Here is an 18685-nt window from a genome sequence, read left to right on the forward strand (position 1 = left end):
ATAAATATATAAATAATCTAAAAAAAATTTTAAATTTAACACCCTGGCTGGCGTAGCTCAGTGGATTGAGCATGAGCCTGCGAACCAGAGGATCGGGGTTCTATTCCCAGTCAGGGCACAAGTCTGGGTTGCAGGCTGGTTCCCTGCAGGCCAACTCCCAGCAGGGGACGCACAAAAAGCAACCATACATTGATGTTTCTCTCCCTCTCTCCTTCCCCTCTAAAGATAAATAAATAAATATATAAATAACCTAAAAAAAATTTCAGGGGCTGTGAAAAATATGTAAGAGACTCTCTACCTAATATGCCTAAAGTGTTTACTAATTGAACCTTTTAAGAAAAAGTTTGCTGACTGTAGTGCAGGTGACACAGAAGCACCATCCTTCCCATTTCACAGATGGGAAAGCTGAGACCCAGAGAGGAGAAAGTCCTCGCCCAAGGTCACACAGAACGGGGGTTCTCTTTCAGTCAAATAAACGTGTGTTGAGTATCTGTTCTGAGCCTGGCTGGGTCAGTGAGACACAGAAATAGATCAAATTGACCCCTGTTCCCAAAGAATTCATAACCCGAGGAGACAGACACACAGAGAAACCATTATAACCCAGGCGGAGCAGGGTTCAAGGTCTCCCAGGATGAGGTGGAGAAGGGGTGCGGATCACTCGATTCCGCAGAGAATGATTAATGTCAGAACATGTCCTAGAAGCATGAGGTGAGGTCAGGACAGCATCCAAGCAGAGGATTTGGCTTGGTTGGACAAAGGCTGGGAAGGCTGACTTCCTCACCTAGTCAACGGGACCCTGAGACTTATTTGACACTCACACCTTGTCCCAGGCACCACTGGAGTTCTGGGAGTTCAGACAAGAAGGCTTATAAGCCCAGATTTATTCCCTGCCCCCAGGCCTCAGTTTACCCATGTGTAAAACTGGTGATTTCCCGGGCTTCTGTCCCTCGCTAGGGCACCTTACCTAGGCCAGGTGGCGCTGTGCCGGGGAGGCGGGGCCATGTGGGTGACGTCACAGGGGCGGGGCCGGGCACCCGCCGTCGGAGCTTCGGAGGGTGTCTGGGTTCAGCCTGTAGCCCGCGCGTGGGGGAAGGGGCTTGCGGGAACCGGTGCTAGGGAGGGTCTCCCCACCTCCGTGCCCTCCGATTGCAGGAAGATCCTGCCATTCCCCGCAGGCAAAACGGAGGAACCTGCGGGGCGTACTTGGGGAGGGAGCCTGCGGCTTTATCCGCACTGGAACCCGGAGTCTGATCCCCACCCAGGTCCAGCGCCGCACCCCCACCCCCTGCGGCTGTGAGTCAGCGGCCGGCCGCGCCCCCTCAGCCCACTTCCTCCTCACCTTCTCGGCCCGGGCGGGGGGCAGTGAGAGGAGTGGGGCCCTTCCCACTGCCCCCCTCCCGCGCCAGGGAGACGGTTCACCCTTAGTAACCCCTCATACATCGGCAAAGAAATGTTGGGGGTCAGAAAAGGAGGATTTAACGAGAAAATTTGAGCGAATTTATGCTTAACCAGAGGGTCCTCCGCGCCCCCTCCCCAAATCGAGCAGAATATTAAGAAATGGAGAAATACAGGGAGGATGAGAACAAATTGTGTCCTCATTGAGATACCCCTAAGGATTCGCATCATGGGGGAGAACTAGGTGAAGAAAGGACCCCTCCACCTCCACCGAGCTTCCTCCCCCTGAGGTGAGGGTGCCCCCCGGCATGCACACCCAGGAAATAACGTTGGGGAAGAGAGGGATAGCGGGTCAAGGGTTCCGCGTCGTCCTTTTAAGCGCCCTCTGCCGCGCCCCTCACCGCTCTGAATGGCTCGCGGCCCCTTTAAGGCGCAGGGCATTGTGGGTGCGGGGAGTGGAATTTTGGAACGAAATGTAGCGAAGAGAAGTACAGTAGTAAGAGTACCAGTGCAGCCGCCGCCGGCCGAGGGGGCGCGCCGCGGAGGGGACGCCGCACTCCCTTCTGCCGCGGGGACCCCGATCACCGCCCCCCCTCCGGAGGGAAGAGGTGCCCCCAGGACCCGCGTTGGCCGCGTCCACGTTTTCCCCAGGAAGCCGGACTCTATGGGGCGGGACCCCGGGGGAGACTGAGCGGAACCTGGAGCCGACCCCGAGCCCCTGAACCTCGAGCGAGGGGCGCCCCGGGAGCACCCGCCCTGTGGGCGCGCCGCCCGCCTGCGGAGCAGCCATGAGGTGAGAGCCTCCGCCGCCTCCAGACCCTTCCACCCGGCGCCGCTACCCGCCCCGCCTTTGTCCCCTCCCCCCAGCGCGCTCGGGGCTAGGATTCGGGGACTGGGCGCCGGGGGCCTCGGGGGGGAGGCCGGGCCCTCTTGGATGAGCCCCAAATACTGACCCTTCCCCCACGACTCCCCGGGCCCGGAGTGTTGCCTGGGAGGTTCTCCTGGGAGCCCTCACATTTGGGGGCGTTCCGAGGACTCCCGCATTTTTAAGACTTTTTCAGACAACCTCCGAGTTGGCGGACACTCCCCGCAGCGGGGCCGGGACGGAGGCAGGGCTCAGGACCCCCGCCCCGTCCCGGATCTCAACTCGGGCGCCTAGAAGGGCTGTGGGGGCCGGTTGGAGGGTCCCCGGCACCTGGGGCGGGGACGGGACGCTGGACCCTGGTGTGCGGGGCTCCCCGTCGCGCGACGCCGGAGAGCGTCCGCGTGGGACCTCGCTCCTCTTCAACTTGGAGACACTTAAGCCCCGACGTTGGGCGGGTTCCCGTCCTCCGGGGAGGTGGGCACGGACGGACCCTGACGCCGCCTCGAGGGTGTTGGCAGGACTCCCATCCCCCGCCGCTCCGTGCCCACCGTCTGCTCACACCAGGCCGTGCCCAGGACCCAGCGGTTCGCTCGGTGCCGAGGGCGGTTCCCCGGCCGTGGGCCAGAAGGGCGGCCCCTCTCCCCCACCTGCGCGGCCCGGGGAGCGAGGGGGCGCGGCAGCTGGGGGAGTGGGGGGGGGTCTTTGTCTTCCTGACTCACCTGTCGAGACAGCTGGCGTTGGGGGGGGGAGGGCGGGGCGGGGGCGCCGCGGGCCGGCTGCTTCCCCTGCGCCGCGCCTCCCCCTCTCCTGGCGCCCTCCCCTCCCGTCATCGAAACTGGGGGGGTTGGAGAAGGGGCGCACTGGGAGCGTCAAGGTCATAGCCCACGCCCCTTGGGACCCAGGCTTCCCAGATGGTTCCAGCTCTCTGCCCAGGAATTTAATCCTGGGGAGGAGGGTTCAAGGGACCCAGGGATCTTGTCTTACCCGGGCCTCCCTCAAAACTCCCGGGCTCACCTGAGGGCAGGGCTGGTGCGGGCTCGGGGATCCCGTTGGACCCACCTCCCCCTCGCCTCCCCATGACCCCCCCCATAATCTCTCCCGAGTGGCCTGAGCCTGACAATACTATCTCCCTTCCTCCACTCTCTCAGGGACTTCCTGCCCCAAAGACCCCGGCTTGAGGGGGAGGCCCCTGGGGACAGCTGGGGATTAACCCCGTGGTGCCCACATCCTCCCACTTCCCCCGCATTCTCCGTACTCTTGCCCTCTGACATGCAGGGTGGGGGCGTTCCTTTTATACAACCCACCTCCCGCATGTGTTCATTCTGATGGGAAAGGGACGGTTGGAAAGTTTGGAACAAGGGGCCCCCACAGACACTATCGAGACTTCCCGCCTCCCCTCTCCCCCAGTACAGCGATAGCCCTTCCAGGTCTGCTCCGGGGAGCGGCCAGTTTTGGGGGGGGCCAGGCTGTCTTCCTTCACCTTCTTCCCCGGGGGAGTCTCCTCTCCTACTGGCCCCAGCCACACCCCTTGCCCCTGCACCCCCCGCCCCCCCCCACCCCGCCACATTTCCGGTCCCAGGCACCGTGGAAGGCGGATGGCGGATGTCCGAGTTAATGCTGCTTCACTCAGTGAGACCGTAAAAGGGCAGGAGCTATGTCTGGGCCGGCCTCCCACCCCCACCCCCAAACCCAGGCCCGAGGCCCCAGCCCTCCCACTGGCCCCCTACTAATGTTCAGGGGCTGAACCTCCCCACCTCATGGGGGGCAGGCAGAAGTGGAGCAGTAGGCTGTACCCCCAGGGGTTACTAACACTTCCTGAGAGGTCTTCCCTGTCAGTGACCACACCCGACTTTCTGCGCTGTTCCTCCAAAGGCAGCTAGGATTCAAATCGACCCATGCCCCCTGTACCCAGCTGGGGAAACTGAGGCTCAGAGAGAGAAAGGCCTGGCAGCAAGATCCCTCAGAAACTCCTGGGCAGTGTTGAGGGAGGGGAGGGGAGGGGACAGGGATCCTTGGATTTCTGGCTGCTTTGGATGGGGGCAGTTGGAAGAGAGGATGTTAAGATGGAAAATTACAAGATAACAGTTTTCTTTCTCCCAGTTTGACAAATATTTGCTGAGTGCTCTGCCTGGGACTCTGAGCTGGGATTCCGGGAAAGCTGGCCAGCCAGGCAGAGGTCTGAGGCACAGGGCGGGGGGAACCCCAAAGGAGAAGTTGAGTCCATTTCTTGCCTCTTCTCGTAATAGTAAACACTGTTATTGATTTTACTTAAAAAATAAGAGACCGTTCAATCAAGTATCTCCTTTGCTCAGGCACTGTCCTGGGTGCCCGAGTCAGTCCAATCCCCACAGCAAGTCTGAGAGATGGATACCATGTCACCTGGGCCCCCGCCCCAACCCCAGTTTACAGATGGGAAAGCTGAGGCCCGACAAATGAAGCAACTTGCTTGGAGTTTGGAAGTGGGCAAGTCTGCATTTGAGCTCAGGGCTGTCTCCAGAGTATGATGCTATTAAAGAAAGAGGAAAATAAAACCTTTAATGACCTTAAGAATCCATAGGTAACATGCTTCCACGGTACAAATAATGAACAGAATGGAGATGCGAAAACAGAAACCCAGAGCGGGAACCTTTGCCTTCGGGCTAGCTTATGGGAAACGGACGCTGGTTGGTCAGCAGGGATGGTGGAGCCGCGTGAGCCTGCACCCGCCCCATGGACACTAGATCTGGTTCCCTTTGCAGGGTTGTTTCAAAGGTTTGTGGCGTGGAGAGGTTGTGTGTGCGTGGGGGGAGTGTGGATCACGGGTTTTGTGGTTGAAGGAAGCTAGAGGGTAAGTCTTAGGATGGGAGTGAGGGGTACAGGGAAGGGCAAGCCTCTGACTTGGAAGGTCTGAGTAAACCAGAATGACTGTGCTTGATTGCCTCCGGTGATGAGAAGCCCTCTCCCCTTGTTTTGCCTCGCAGCTGCCTTGTATGGAGATTGTGCCAAATTCCAGAGCTTTAGGGCTTTTCTTATCTCTTTGAACCCTTACAAGGAACCTGTGAGTTCTGGTTTTCTGGGCTGGAAACAGGCTCAGAAAGGTGAAGGCACACTGCAAGCGGTCAACTTGAACCCTCTCTCATCCACGGCATGCTTGAGTTTTCCAGAATCCGGGGACTCGTGTGGAAGGGTGGACCCCGGGCTGGCCAGGGATTCAGGCTCTCTTCTGCGAGACCCTGCAAGACTGTGCAAGGCCCTGGGCCGACCCCCTGTGAACCTCACTCTGTAGCTTCCTGGTGGTGGGATTTTCCATGGCAGATTTTGCCTGGTTTATAGTTTTCTTTTTTGTACTTAAGGAATGAATGAGTTTTTTATAGGTAACACACCGGCCCATGGTGGGGGAAAAAATAATAAGCAAGCGGTTCTAAACAGTGGACATTGCACCCCTCCTCAGGTGCCCAGGCCCATCCTGAGAGTCAGTCACCATCAGTGCCCTGAGAAGCAGCCTCCGCGTCCGTCACCTCTGTGTGCGGATGTGTTTATAACCTCCCACCTTTCCTTTTTTAAAACCTCTGATACACACCACTTGGCTTTTTCAAATCTCAGCCTCGCTGTTTCCTCACCTTTCAGTGAGGTGAAGAACTGGGGCAGACTCGGTTTCAAATGGGAGCCCCTCTGCCCTACTTGCTGGGTGACCTGGGGCAAGTGTCTTCCGCTGTCTGTGCCCGAGGTTTCTCACTGGTAAAAAGGGCAGGGACTGGAGTCCCTCCCGTGAGGTCGTTGCAAGGTTCTCTGTGGCAATTGGCGCTCAGCACCCGAAACAGTGTCTGGGACACCGGCTAACTAGTCACCGGCAGCTGCCATTGCTAAGCGTTCCCTTTTTATAGATGGCTAATTTGACAATAGTGGAACATCTCCTCTGCTGGGCACCATTCTAGGTTCTGGGGACACAGCAGTGAACAGTAAGGATGCAAGTCCCTTCCCTTGCAGGCCTGACGTTTCGGTGGGGGAGACGGGGGTCTGTCAGGTGGGACGTGTGGCGAGAGGGAGAGGAACTCTTCGGGTGGTCAGAGGAAGCGCTGACCACCGAGTGGAGACCTGGGGGAAGCGAGGATCCAGGCTGAGGAAGAATGAGTGCTTAGGCTGCAGGCTAGGGCCTGCGGGTCTATAGACGGAGCAGCTCGGGGGCGAGGCCGGAGGGGCTGGAACAGCGAGCTGGGGGAAGGGAAGGGATGAGATCAGAGAGCACAGGGGTCGTGGAAGCCACGGAGTGCTCTGGGCTTTCTTTCTGCCTGAGCCAGGCGAGCTTCCGAGGGACTCCTTCTGACTGGTGTTTTAACTGAACTCTTCTGCTGTAAGGGGGACACCGTGGCCAGGGAGAGGGGCAGGACCAGCCTGGGGTCACCCAGCAGCAGGCGTCCTCGGGCCAGGCCAGAGCCTGCAGGGCAGGGCAGCTGGGGAGAGCAAAGTGCAGCTCGGGTGGGGCAGTTGGCTGGCCAGAGTCTGCCCCGGGGGTGGGTGGCAGGTGTGGGCGAGGCCTTAACCCTGCCCCCCCGCCAGGGGCAGTGGGAACCAGATATGGCCCCCGAGGCGGTGTTTGTCTGGGAACCGCACCTGGTGTGTGGGCAGGGCCCACACAATCCCTGGTGGTTAAGACTGTGGGCTTGTCACCCAGGTGGCCAGGGGACAGATCCTCACTCTGCTCCTTGTTGGCAGCTCTGTGCCCTCTCTGGGCTTCCTTTCTAAGTCCTCCCTTCCAAACTGGAGGAAATGGTGCCCGTCTCCAAGTGCTGCGGTGAGAATAAAGTGAGATAGGAGAGGGCTTCGGGGGCCTGATCAGTGGAAGCGCCTCCTAAGAAGGAGGTGCCACATTATGTAAGCCTGGGGATGTCCAGGGCCCAGCTTCCAGGCCGGGGAACCCAGAGCTGGCTGTACCGAGGGGCTTTCCCTGCCCGGCCTTCCACAGACTCCGCATCACGCCCCAGCCCCCAGGCCTGGTACAGGCAGAGCCATTTGGGGGTGTAATTTCTCTCCCCGGAAACCTCTGACCACCAACTTCCCCTTTTCAGGAAAATAGGGGGGAGTGGGGGGGTGGCGACCATTGCTTCCCTCTGGTCTGTGTGTGACCTTGAGCAAGTCACTTCCTGTCTGGGAATCCGAGTTTCCGCATTGGGGGAGGGGAGATTGAATGCCCCCCCCCCCCCCCCCAAGGACTGCTGCAGGGTCTGGAGGGATCCTGGGTGTTCAGGGTGCCTGGGAAAGGGATGGTGACGGTTACCGAGTGCTCCATACGTGACAGGCACTGGGCCAGGTGTTCTGCTTCATGTGCCCAGACTCATCTGCTCCCACTGTCCCGACAGGGGGAACTGTCATTTCTCCAGCTCGCAGGTCTCAAGTGGGAGGGTGGCTTGCTTGAGTCATAGGGAGTATTTGAACCCAGATTTGTAGATATCAGATCCTGAACTCTGATCCAGTCTCTTGACCCCTCCCCCCAAGGCTGAGTCAGATGTCCCTTGTTCCAGGAGTCCTCTGTGACCCCGGCCCAGGGAAGGTGTTCCTGGGCCCGCATGGGCTGTCCCTGTCTGGGGACCGGAGGGCCTCCTGCACTTGAGGGTGGAGGCCAGGAATGCTTACAGTCCTGGGGGGTTGGGGTGGGGGGTGTTTGGGGGCAGGAATAGGAGAATCTAAGACAGGGGTGTCAAACTCATTTTCACTGGGGGCCACATCAGCCTTCCCGTTGCCTTCAAAGGGCCGAATGGAATTTTAGGACTGTATACATGCAACTACTCCTTAACTAGGGGCAAGGAGCTCAGTTCTGCCTTGAGTAGAAACCAGGTGCCGCGCAGGATAAAACAAGGTGGAGGGCTGTTGGCCTGCGGGCCTTGTGGTCGCCACCCGGGAGCGGGGAGGGGCGGGGGGTTAGCCGGGTGTTGGGGAGGGTAGTAGCGTTGTGCCCCAGCTTACTTCGGGCCTCACGCTTCCCCTCCCTGCGCCTCAGCTTCCTCCTCTGACCTGAGCGGGGGGGCGGGGCAGAGGTCCCAGCACCCTGGCAGAAACAGGGAAACTGAGGCTCCAGGAGCACCAGGCAGGGGCCACCTCTGGCTCCTGCTCTGTACTTCCTTGCATCTCTCCCTGACTGTCCAACTCTCTGTCTGTCTGGTTCTCCACCCCACACCTTTCCCTCACCTGCCTCTCCCCTTTGTCGATCTGAACTCTCCTTCTCTGACCTCTCTCTGTTCATCGGCCGTACTACGTTCGTTTGTCCCTTCCAGTCGGCCTGTCTGACTTCCTCTCCCTGTCTCTTCCTCCCGGCTGCCTGTCCTCTCTTTCCTCGTCTGTCTCACACCCCCTGTTTGTGCCCGTGTCCCCAGTGTGCCTGTCTCGCTCTGCCCGGTGTGTTTCTTCTCTCTCCCTCTCACACCGTCTCTGCATCTCCGAGGGGGACCAGCCCCTGGGGTGGGGTGCCATGCTCCCCTTGACTGACCGGCCTCCCTCCCTCTCTCCCCACTTCCTGGCAGTGAGTCGGTCATCTGCTCCAGCCGGGCCACGGTGATGCTTTATGATGACGGCAACAAGCGGTGGCTGCCTGCCGGCACGGGCCCCCAGGCCTTCAGCCGAGTCCAGATCTACCACAACCCCACAGCCAATTCCTTCCGGGTGGTCGGCCGGAAGATGCAGCCAGACCAGCAGGTGAGGCCCCTCTGCCTGTGCCTCCGAGGGCTGCCCCCCCCCCACGCCTTCACCCCGACCCTCACCCACGTTTCCCCTGCTGCCAGGTGGTCATCAACTGTTCCATCATGCGGGGTCTCAAGTATAACCAGGCCACCCCCAACTTCCACCAGTGGCGCGATGCCCGCCAGGTTTGGGGCCTCAACTTCAGCAGCAAGGAGGACGCCGCACAGTTCGCCGCAGGCATGGCCAGTGCCCTAGAGGCGTTGGAAGGTTAGACTCGTGGGCTGAGGGGATCTGCCCGGCCCTGGGCTGCCCCTTCACCACGCAGGGCCTCCCCTCTCTGACAATGGAGCTAATGCATTGCTGCTGTGACTGTGGACAGTTATTCTAAGGATTTAAAAAATACATATTTTAGCCCTGGCTGGTATAGTTCAGTGGATTCAGCACGGGCCTTCAAATCAAAGGATTGTGGTTGGATTCCCAGTCAGGGCACATGCCTGGGTTGCAGGCCAGTTCCCAGCAGGGGGCGCACAAGAGCAACCATACATTGATATTTCTCTCCCTCTCTCCTTCCCTTCCCCTCCAAAGATAAATAAATAAAATCTTTAAAAAGTATATATATATACTGCCTCCCAGACAAAATGGAGCTATTTCCAGCCCTCAGAAGGCTCCCTCCATGCCCTTGGCCAGGTAGCCATTGTACTGGCTGATTGGTTTTAGACATCGAAATTAAACCATCTCCAGGCGGTAGTTCCTAGCCTGAATGTGCCCGCCAATCGTCTGGCCCGCTGGGTAGAATGCAGATTCCAGTTCAGTGGGGCGGAGGAGGGGGCCGAGCCTCTGTGGTTCGAATGCGCTCCCTGGTAGTGCCAGGTGCGTGCACCAGGGTCTGGGGTCCCTGCTGCAGGGGACTTCAAGTCACCTAACGGCCCAAGTGTTCACTTCCAGGAGCCACTTCAGTGCACGTGGGAGGGGCTCCCTTGTCTGAAGGTACAGAGAAGAACATGGGGTGTGGTGTTGGGTCCAGGGGAGTGGGAGGCCTTGAGGGGCGGTGAAGGGTGCGCTGTCAGCCCTCCCGGGGTTCTCAGGCTTGGGGGTCTGAGCAGCTGGGTCAGGGGTTTACACTAGATGCTGGGTTCAGCCTGATCCTTGTTCCCGCAAACTCAGCGTCTGTGGGGCTTGGCGCCGTTGACTGCTCGCTTTGGGCCTTTGGTGTCGCACCTGCCATTTGGCCAGCTCCCCAGCACCCACCTCATATCCGCTCAGTTAAGGGAAGCTGGTGCTGACCCTCGTCCCAGAAGTTTGCCTGGTGCCCACAGCCCGGCCCGGAGTGTCAGGGTCGAGGAAGAAGGAAGTGAGGCCTCTGGACGGGGCATCTGAGAGCCCTGGGAGATGAGGGAAAGTGCCCAGAGGCGGGGCAGGTTCCAGGGAGGATTCACTGCCCTTTTCTCTTCTCACCCTCCAGGAGGTGGGCCCCCGGCACCGCCACCGCCGCCACCGTCCTTGCAGCCACCCGCAGCACCGGCCACCTGGTCTGTCCAGAACGGCCCTTCCCCAGAGGAGGTGGAGCATCAGAAAAGGTGGGGCCGGGCCCTGTGTGGGGAACCTGGCCGCTGTGGGAGTTCTGGGATGCCCCACAGCCCTGACTCCTAGAATTCAGAACTCTCCAACCTTCAGTTTCCAAAATGTTTCAACTCCCGGGGACTAGAAATTGACAGCCTTCAGAAACTCCTGCCTCCTGGGGTTTGGGAAACTCCTGACTCCCGGGAATTACAGAATCTACTGACCCTTCAAATCCCCCCTCCGCCTCACCCCACACCAGATTCTCAGAGTCCAGAATTTGGTTGTTTGAAGTGTGTCGGGCATTTGGTAATTTAAATGCTTTTGACAGTCCGAGGACTAGCATGTTTGCATCTTGGCCTCACCCTGCGCCCCCAGCCCCCTGCCCTTTCCTGGGCCCCTGGGGGAGGAAGCCAGGGTAGGGATGAAGAGCAGCCTAACTGGACACCTCAGGGAGAGGCCAGGGGTTGCTGGCCGTCCTCAGGGCCCTGAGCGACGGGAGCTCCACCTTCCCTCCTCAGGCAGCCAGAGCTCATGGAACGGGAACGCCGGGTCTCCAATGCAGGTGATTGTTCACAGGCCTTGGAGGGAGTCAGGGGCCCTCCCCGGAGGAGGGGGTGGGCCAGCTGGATAGCAATGAATGCGGCTTCTCTCTCAGCAACCCCCTTTTCTGTGTCTGTTTCAGGAGGGCCACCTGCTCCCCCAGCTGGGGGACCACCCCCACCTCCGGGACCGCCCCCTCCTCCAGGTCCTCCCCCACCCCCTGGCCTGCCCCCATCTGGGGTCTCAGCTGCAGGGCATGGAGCAGGGGGAGGCCCACCCCCTCCACCCCCTCTCCCCACATCATCGGGCCCCAGTGGTGGAGGGACTGGGGCCCCCGGCCTGGCCGCAGCCATTGCCGGAGCCAAACTCAGGAAAGTCAGCAAGGTGAGGGGGCCAGACATGGCAGGGTGTGGGGAGACTGGGGCCCTGATGGAATAATGGGAAATGAGGCCAGAATTGCCTGAGAGCATCACAGGAGGGGAGGGCCTGGAGGCCAGGAGGCCTGCCCGTAAAGCCCCCTCCTCTTTGTAATTTCTCCAGCAGGAGGAGGCCTCAGGGGGGCCCTCAGCCCCCAAAGCTGAGAGCAGTCGAAGCACAGGTGGGGGACTCATGGAAGAGATGAACGCCATGCTGGCCCGGAGGTGAGCCTGAGCGTGAGACTGGAGCGCTGTGCACCCCTGGGAAACCCTGAACAGCCCCCCAGACCATCAGTGATCACCTGGTCTGTAGAGTGGGTGGGGAAGGGGGGACCGAGATTCCCACTTTCTTGTTTCCTTGGATGAACATTCCCCTTTGGTAGCCAGGTTTGGGACCGAGTGCTGGCGATCTCCTGAGTTGTCTCAGGTTTGCGGCCACCTGGGAGCATCTAGAATGTTCCAGATTCTAGAACCTTGGAAATTCCTGCCTTGGCCCTCCTCGGGTGGCTGGGTTGGTTGGAGCATCATCTGAACACCAAAAGGTTGCAGGTTCAATTCCTGGCCAGGGCACAGACCCAGGTTGTGGGTTCAGGCCCCACTTGGGGCGCATACAGGAAGCAGCCGGTCTATGATCCATAAACATATTCTTGGGTGAGAAAATAAATAAATTTCTGCTTCAGAATCTGGAAACTCAGGTTCCTAGAAGCCCGGCATCTAAGATAGAGAGCCCTACGCCCTTAGTATTTTGTAATTCCCAAATGTGAGAATCGTAAAACCCCCACCTCAATTCGAGAATAGCACTCTCTTTAACTTTTTAAAAAATTTATTGATTGGAGAGAGATGGATTTGTTGTTCCACTCATTCATGCATTCATCGGTTGATTGTGCCCTGACCGGGGATCGAACCCACGACTTTGGCATTTCCAGACAGTGCTCTAACCAACTGAGCTACTCAGCCAGGGCTTACATTCTCTTTAACTCTAAAACTAAAGTGTTCTTACCTTTCACACATCCCGTAACTCTGTACCTAGAATCTTGGGAACCCCGGGAAGGGGAATTGTTGAATGGCTGAAGGAGGGCTGAGGCTGTCTGTTTTGCCTTGCCCTCCTGCAGAAGGAAAGCCACCCTGATCGGGGAGAAAACTCCCAAGGATGAGTCTGCCAATGTGAGTTGGGGCTCTTCCTGGGCTATATCTACACCTTGGGCTGTATGTACCATTCCGGCTGGGATACTGGGGAGGTGGTGTGACCTCGGTGGGCTGGGTTGAACCTGGAAGAGGGAAATGAACAAAGGTGAGGCAGGGACTGGCTCGTGACACTTTTTTTTTTAATTTCCCACCAGCAGGAGGAGCCAGAGGCCAGAGTCCCAGCCCACAGCGGTGAGTGAAAGGCCAGGCTAGCCACAAGGACTACAAGTCCCAGGATGCCTTGTCCTCACTCCTAAAGCATACTCTTGAGAGGGTCTGTGCAAAGAATGCTGGGGACTGTAGTCTCCGGAGATGGTTCTTTGAACAGGGGCTGATGAGGCTTTGGGAGAAAGATTGAGGTGGGGCATTCTTTGTCCCTTATCTTTCTGACTTATTGCCTGTCCCTCAGAACCTGTGCGGAGACCCTGGGAGAAAAACAGCACAACCTTGCCAAGGTGGGCCATCAATGCTGGGGCCCCACCTGCCCAAAGTAGTTGGATTGGCCGACTTTGTAGGGAGGCAGGGGAGGCAGGCCCTCTCTAACCTCATTCGTGTCCCAAACCACCCGCCTGTCCCAGGATGAAGTCATCTTCTTCAGTGATCACTTCCGAGGCCCACCCCTCTACGCCCAGCGCCAGTGATGAGTCAGACCTGGAAAGGGTGAAACAGGTAGGGGAGGGCGCTGCGGGGGGGCAGGCTTGGGGGTGAGAAAGGAGCCACAGGGAGAGAGGAGATCTAGGTCTGAATTCTGCCACTGACCTCCCTGATGATTGGAGAAAAGGCCTCAGAAACACTCCGCTTTCTAGTCTGAGGAATGAAGAGATTCGACTGGGTGAGGGCTGACCTGTCTGTCTCATCCACAACCCCCCTCTCCAGTGCCCTCGATGGACCTTACTAGTCTGTCACTGCACACATTTCTGATGGTGCCCAGAGTTCTTTCGGGCGCACTGGCCCCACACATCCGTCATCGGTTGGAGTTGGCAGCGGACGGGACTGTATGTGCCAACCCTGGTACTGGATGTTCTCCAGTACTTTTCTTCTGGCTTCTAAGTATCTAGAATTCTCTAGAGTTCTCCAGTCCCTCCATGGCCTTGTCAGTGATGCCATGGTGTGTGTGTGTGGCCCTTCAGTCACTAAGAAAGGAGAGATTAGGATCAGCAAGTCCTTGTACCCTTCCTGATTGATTGTACCCGATTGTTTTCAGGAGCTTCTGGAAGAGGTGAGGAAGGAATTGCAGAAAGTGAAAGAGGAAATAATTGAAGGTGAGGCTTTTTAAAAAATATATTTTATTGATTATGCTATGCTATAACAGTTGTCCCAATTCCCCCCCCCCCTTTGTCTCCCTCCACCCAGTTTCCCCCTTCCCTCCAGCAACACCCATGGGTTAAGCATATAAGTTCTTTGGCTTCTCCATGTCCCATACGATTCTTAACCTCTCCCTGTCTATGTTGTACCTACATTTATGCTGCTTATTTCCTGCACCTTTTTCCCTATTCCCCCCACCCCTGCTGATAATCCTCCATGTGGTCTCCATTTCTGTGATTCTCTTCCTGTTCTGGTTGTTTGCTTAGTTTGTTTTTTTAGATTCAGTTGTTGACAGTTATGAATTTGTTGCTCTTTTAATGTTCATAGTTTTTTTTTAAGATTTTATTTTATTTATCATTAGAGGGGAAGGGAAGGAGAGAGGGAGAGAAACATCAATGTCTGTTTGCATCTTGTGCATCCCCTTCTGGGACCTGGCCTGCAACCCAGGCTTGTGCCCTGGCTGGGAATCCAACCACAATCCTTTGGTTCACAGGCCTGCACTCAATCCACTGAGCTGCACCAGCCAGGGCTAAAGTTCATAGTTTTTATCTTTTTTTTCTTAAATAAGTCCCTTTAACAGTTCACATAATAATGGGTTGGTGAGGATGAACTCCTTTAGCTTTACCTGGGAAGCACGTTATCTGCCCTTCCATTCTAAATGCCAGCTTTGCTGGATAGAGTGACTTAGGTTGTAGGTCTTTGCTTTTCATCATTTTGAATACTTCTTGCCAGTCCCTTCATACCTGCCAAGTTTTTTTTTTTTTTTAAAGCCAATGAAAGCTTTTTTTTTTTTTTTAAATATTTGATTTATTTATTTATCTTTAGAGGAGAAGGAGAGAGGGAGAGAAACATCAATGTATGGTTGCCTTTCGAACGTTCCCTGCTGGGAGTTGGCCTGCAGGGAACCGGCCTGCAACCCATGCATGTGCCCTGACTGGGAATCGAACCGCGATCGTCTGGTTCGCAGGCCCGCGCTCAATCCACTGAGCTACACCAGCCAGGGCCCCTGCCAAGTTTTTTTGAGCAATCAGCTCATAGCCTTATGGGAACTCCTTTGTAGGTAACTATCTCCTTTTCTCTTGCTACTTTTAAGATTCTCTCTTTATCTTTGACCTTTAGTATTTATTCATTCATTCATTTACTTATTTACTTTTAGAGAGAGGGGAAGGAAGGGAGAAAGAGGAAAAAGAGAAGGAGAGAAAAATCAATGGGACAGATTCAGTTGCCTTTCACACGCCCCTACCCCAGGGACCTGGCCTGCAACCTAGGCATGTGCCCTGACTGGGAATTGAACCAGTGACCCCTCAGTTCATAGGCTGGCACTCACTCCACTGAGCCACACCAGCCAAGGCAACCTTTGGCATTTTAATTATGATGTGTCTTGGTGTGGTCCTCTTTGGATCCATCTTGCTTGGGACTCAGTGCTTCCTGGACTTGCATGTCTATTTCCTTCATCAAATTAGGGAAGTTTTCTTTCATTATTTTTACAAATAAGTTTTCAGTTTCTTCCTCTTCCTCTTCTCTTTCTGGCATCCCTGTGATCTGGATGTTGGTATGTTTAAAGTTCTCCNGCTAAAGTTCATAGTTTTTATCTTTTTTTTCTTAAATAAGTCCCTTTAACAGTTCACATAATGATGGGTTGGTGAGGATGAACTCCTTTAGCTTTACCTTACCTGGGAAGCACGTTATCTGCCCTTCCATTCTAAATGCCAGCTTTGCTGGATAGAGTGACTTAGGTTGTAGGTCTTTGCTTTTCATCACTTTGAATACTTCTTGTCAGTCCCTTCATACCTGCCAAGTTTTTTTGAGAAATCAGCTCATAGCCTTATGGGAACTCCTTTGTAGGTAACTATCTCCTTTTCTCTTGCTACTTTTAAGATTCTCTCTTTATCTTTGACCTTTAGTATTTATTCATTCATTCATTTACTTATTTACTTTTAGAGAGAGGGGAAGGAAGGGAGAAAGAGGAAAAAGAGAAGGAGAGAAAAATCAATGGGACAGATTCAGTTGCCTTTCACACGCCCCTACCCCAGGGACCTGGCCTGCAACCTAGGCATGTGCCCTGACTGGGAATTGAACCAGTGACCCCTCAGTTCATAGGCTGGCACTCACTCCACTGAGCCACACCAGCCAAGGCAACCTTTGGCATTTTAATTATGATGTGTCTTGGTGTGGTCCTCTTTGGATCCATCTTGCTTGGGACTCAGTGCTTCCTGGACTTGCATGTCTATTTCCTTCATCAAATTAGGGAAGTTTTCTTTCATTATTTTTACAAATAAGTTTTCAGTTTCTTCCTCTTCCTCTTCTCTTTCTGGCATCCCTGTGATCTGGATGTTGGTATGTTTAAAGTTCTCCCAGAGGTTCCTAAGACTACTCCGTTTTTTTTATTATTCTTTTTCCCCCCTGCTGTTCTGATTGAATGTTTTTTCCTTCCTTGTGTTTCAAATTATTGACTTAATTCTTGGCTTGATCCTCTCCTACTTGTTGGTTCTCTGTAGCTTTTCCTTTATTTCACTTAGTGTAACCTTCATTTCTTCCCCTTATGTTGTTGCCGTACTCAGTGAGTTCTCTGAGCATCCTGATCACCAGTGTTTTGAACCCTTCATCTGATAGCTTGGTTATCTCGGTTTCATTTAGTTCTTTTCCTGGGGTTTTGTTCTTTTCTTTCATTTGGGCCGGATTTCTGTCTTTTCAAATTGGCAGCCTCCCGATGTTTGTTTCTGTTTATTAGGTAGAACTGGTTAGAAAAGGCATCTGTGAATTGTGTGGGGCGGAGCCTTAGGTAATCGCCGGGACAGGGCGATCTGCCTCACTGGTTTGTGGCTCTGTGTGGGGGAAGGGCTTGGAGAGCGGGCAGTGCCGCTGCCTGGCTTCAGGAGGTTTGCCCAGCACGTGCCCTCATTTCCAGTCACTTTACCCACTTCCCGTATGTGACTGACGCCCTTCCAGCAGTGGCCCCGGTGGTGAATCCCAGAGTAGGTAGATTCGCCCACGTTCTAAGGCCATGTAGGCCCTTTAAATGGACTGTCCTGAAAATCCGGCAGTTTTTTCCACTGCCCCAACCCCCACTCGTTTTTACGGCCAGAAGTTCTGGGGATTTATCTTTCTGCCGCTGGAACCCTGGGCTGTGATCTGGCCTGGGACTGGGATCGCTGCCTCCCAGGATATCCCTCCGGATTTTTATCCACCACCACTCGTGAGCGTGGGACCACATACTCGCCGCCGCTCTGCGCCACATCATCCCTGTGCGCCTCTCCACCCATCTGTCATTCTGCCCCTTCGACCCGTCTGGATGAATGTGGCTTCTTTAAATCCTTGGTTGTGGGACTTCTGTAGGGCTCAGTATCCTGACAGCTGTGCTCATTATTTGTTTTGGGATATAGTCGTAATTCTGTCTGTGACTGGGAGGAGGCAAAGGGTGTCTACCTACGCCTCCATCTTGACCGGAAATCGAGGCTGTTTTTTACACACTTATTTTGGAGGCATCCTGAACCTTGGAAAGAGCCCTGTTTTGGAAGGGAAGGGGGTAGAGGCTCTGCCCCTGACCTCTGCCCTTTGTTTCCTTCCAGCCTTTGTCCAGGAGCTGAGGAAGAGGGGTTCCCCTTGATCACAGGGCCCCAGAAGAGCGTGTTTCTCCATTCTGCACACCCCGCCTGTCACCCTGCTTTCCCTGCCTCAAGTAAACTTGGAACTGGCTGAAGAATACAGGAATGCGGCTTCCCCACTCCCGAGGGGGTGTGGCTTCTGTCATGCCCCCGCCCATACTGGCTGCTGATTGGCTGGGGAGGCCCCCACCTTTTGCTCCCTTTGGTCCTTCTCCTCTGCCATCTCCTTGGGGCGGGTTCCTTTGCAGGGGGGATGTACCGATTAACCCCACAGCGAGAGGGAAGGGAGGAGGGAATTTCACATTCCCTTGTTCTAGATTTCACTTTAACGCTTAATGCCTTCGAATTTTTGGTTTTTAAGAAAAAATATATATATATTTAGGTTTTGGGGGGGAGGGAAATTTTTTTCTCTTTGGTTTTGATAAATGGGGCGTGGGGAGTTTTTAAATGCCGTAGCCCAAGGCTTGTTCCACTTAGGGCAGCTATTTAAGTGGGGGGGATGTCCCACCAGGCTGGGGGCACCTCTCCTGACCCCAGAAACATCCCTTCCCTTTGGCTCCTTCCCCTTTTCTATGAGGAATTAAGACGCTGTAACTTTTTGGAACCTCGGTTTTTTGTTTTTTGTTTTTTTTTTTTAATTGGGGTAGGTTCTGGGGTCCAGGCCATTTTTACCTGCTCAGGGAAAATAAGATGAGGGAGAAAGAAGAGGGGGAAGAAAGCTCCCCTCTCTCACTTGCACCTGGAGCTTCTTGAAAATGGGCCCCTGCAGAATAAACCTGCCGGTTTTTATAAATGCTAAGATCTCAAGTGATTTGAAGGGCTGCTCTGATGGGGGCGGGGTGTGCCCGCCCCCTCCCCAGCCACCCACTCGCCCCTCCTCTACTTCCTTCCCGCCTGTTCCTTCAGGCTCTGCCCGCTCTCCGGACCTCTCACTCAGCACACCTCCCTACCTCCCCCTCCATGCCCCTCACCAGGCAGCTTCCTCACTCCTTCCTCTCCCTGCCTCCCCCTCCCCGGGCCAGCCAGCTCACCATCTCAGAGAAAGCCCAGGGCTGCCCCACATGGGTGGTGTGGCCTGGGGAAGTCCTTGGCTTTCCCATCTGGAAGAGGACCCATAGGAGGACTCTTGGCCCCTTCCCATCAGAACCTTCCTAGCTTCTAAT

General features: G+C 55.6%; 1 protein-coding gene across 4 annotated transcripts; it reads left to right on the forward strand.

The window, feature by feature from the left end:
* Positions 1-1834: 1834 nt before the first annotated feature.
* On the forward strand, positions 1835-18318 carry VASP (vasodilator stimulated phosphoprotein). Of its 4 annotated transcripts, none has more exons than XM_037058726.1 (13): positions 1835-2188; positions 8755-8926; positions 9013-9178; positions 10374-10488; positions 10990-11033; positions 11154-11395; positions 11555-11652; positions 12540-12591; positions 12768-12804; positions 13022-13067; positions 13191-13281; positions 13817-13874; positions 17487-18318. In XM_037058726.1, the coding sequence occupies exons 1-13, from the start codon at positions 2184-2186 to the stop codon at positions 17522-17524; spliced, it is 1164 nt and encodes a 387-aa protein (XP_036914621.1). In that variant the 5' UTR covers positions 1835-2183; the 3' UTR covers positions 17525-18318. The 4 variants fall into 4 exon arrangements, with proteins under 4 accessions (XP_036914621.1, XP_036914629.1, XP_036914601.1 ...); XM_037058734.1 differs by having other exon boundaries at positions 12771-12804; XM_037058706.1 differs by having other exon boundaries at positions 1837-2188; positions 11552-11652.
* The last annotated feature ends 367 nt before the right edge of the window (positions 18319-18685 follow it).

This window comes from Sturnira hondurensis, unplaced genomic scaffold (genome assembly GCF_014824575.4).
Source record: "Sturnira hondurensis isolate 20B ecotype Veracruz unplaced genomic scaffold, ASM1482457v3 Scaffold0001020, whole genome shotgun sequence".
Taxonomy (NCBI): Eukaryota; Metazoa; Chordata; class Mammalia; order Chiroptera; family Phyllostomidae; genus Sturnira; species Sturnira hondurensis.

What these genes read in the sequence shown, in the direction of transcription:
- VASP (XM_037058706.1), top strand. An exon ending in AGATGCAGCCAGACCAGCAG is followed by an intron (nt 8,927 to 9,012) that starts GTGAGGCCCCTC and finishes CCCTGCTGCCAG; the next exon opens with GTGGTCATCAACTGTTCCAT. An exon ending in ACGCCGGGTCTCCAATGCAG is followed by an intron (nt 11,034 to 11,153) that starts GTGATTGTTCAC and finishes TGTCTGTTTCAG; the next exon opens with GAGGGCCACCTGCTCCCCCA.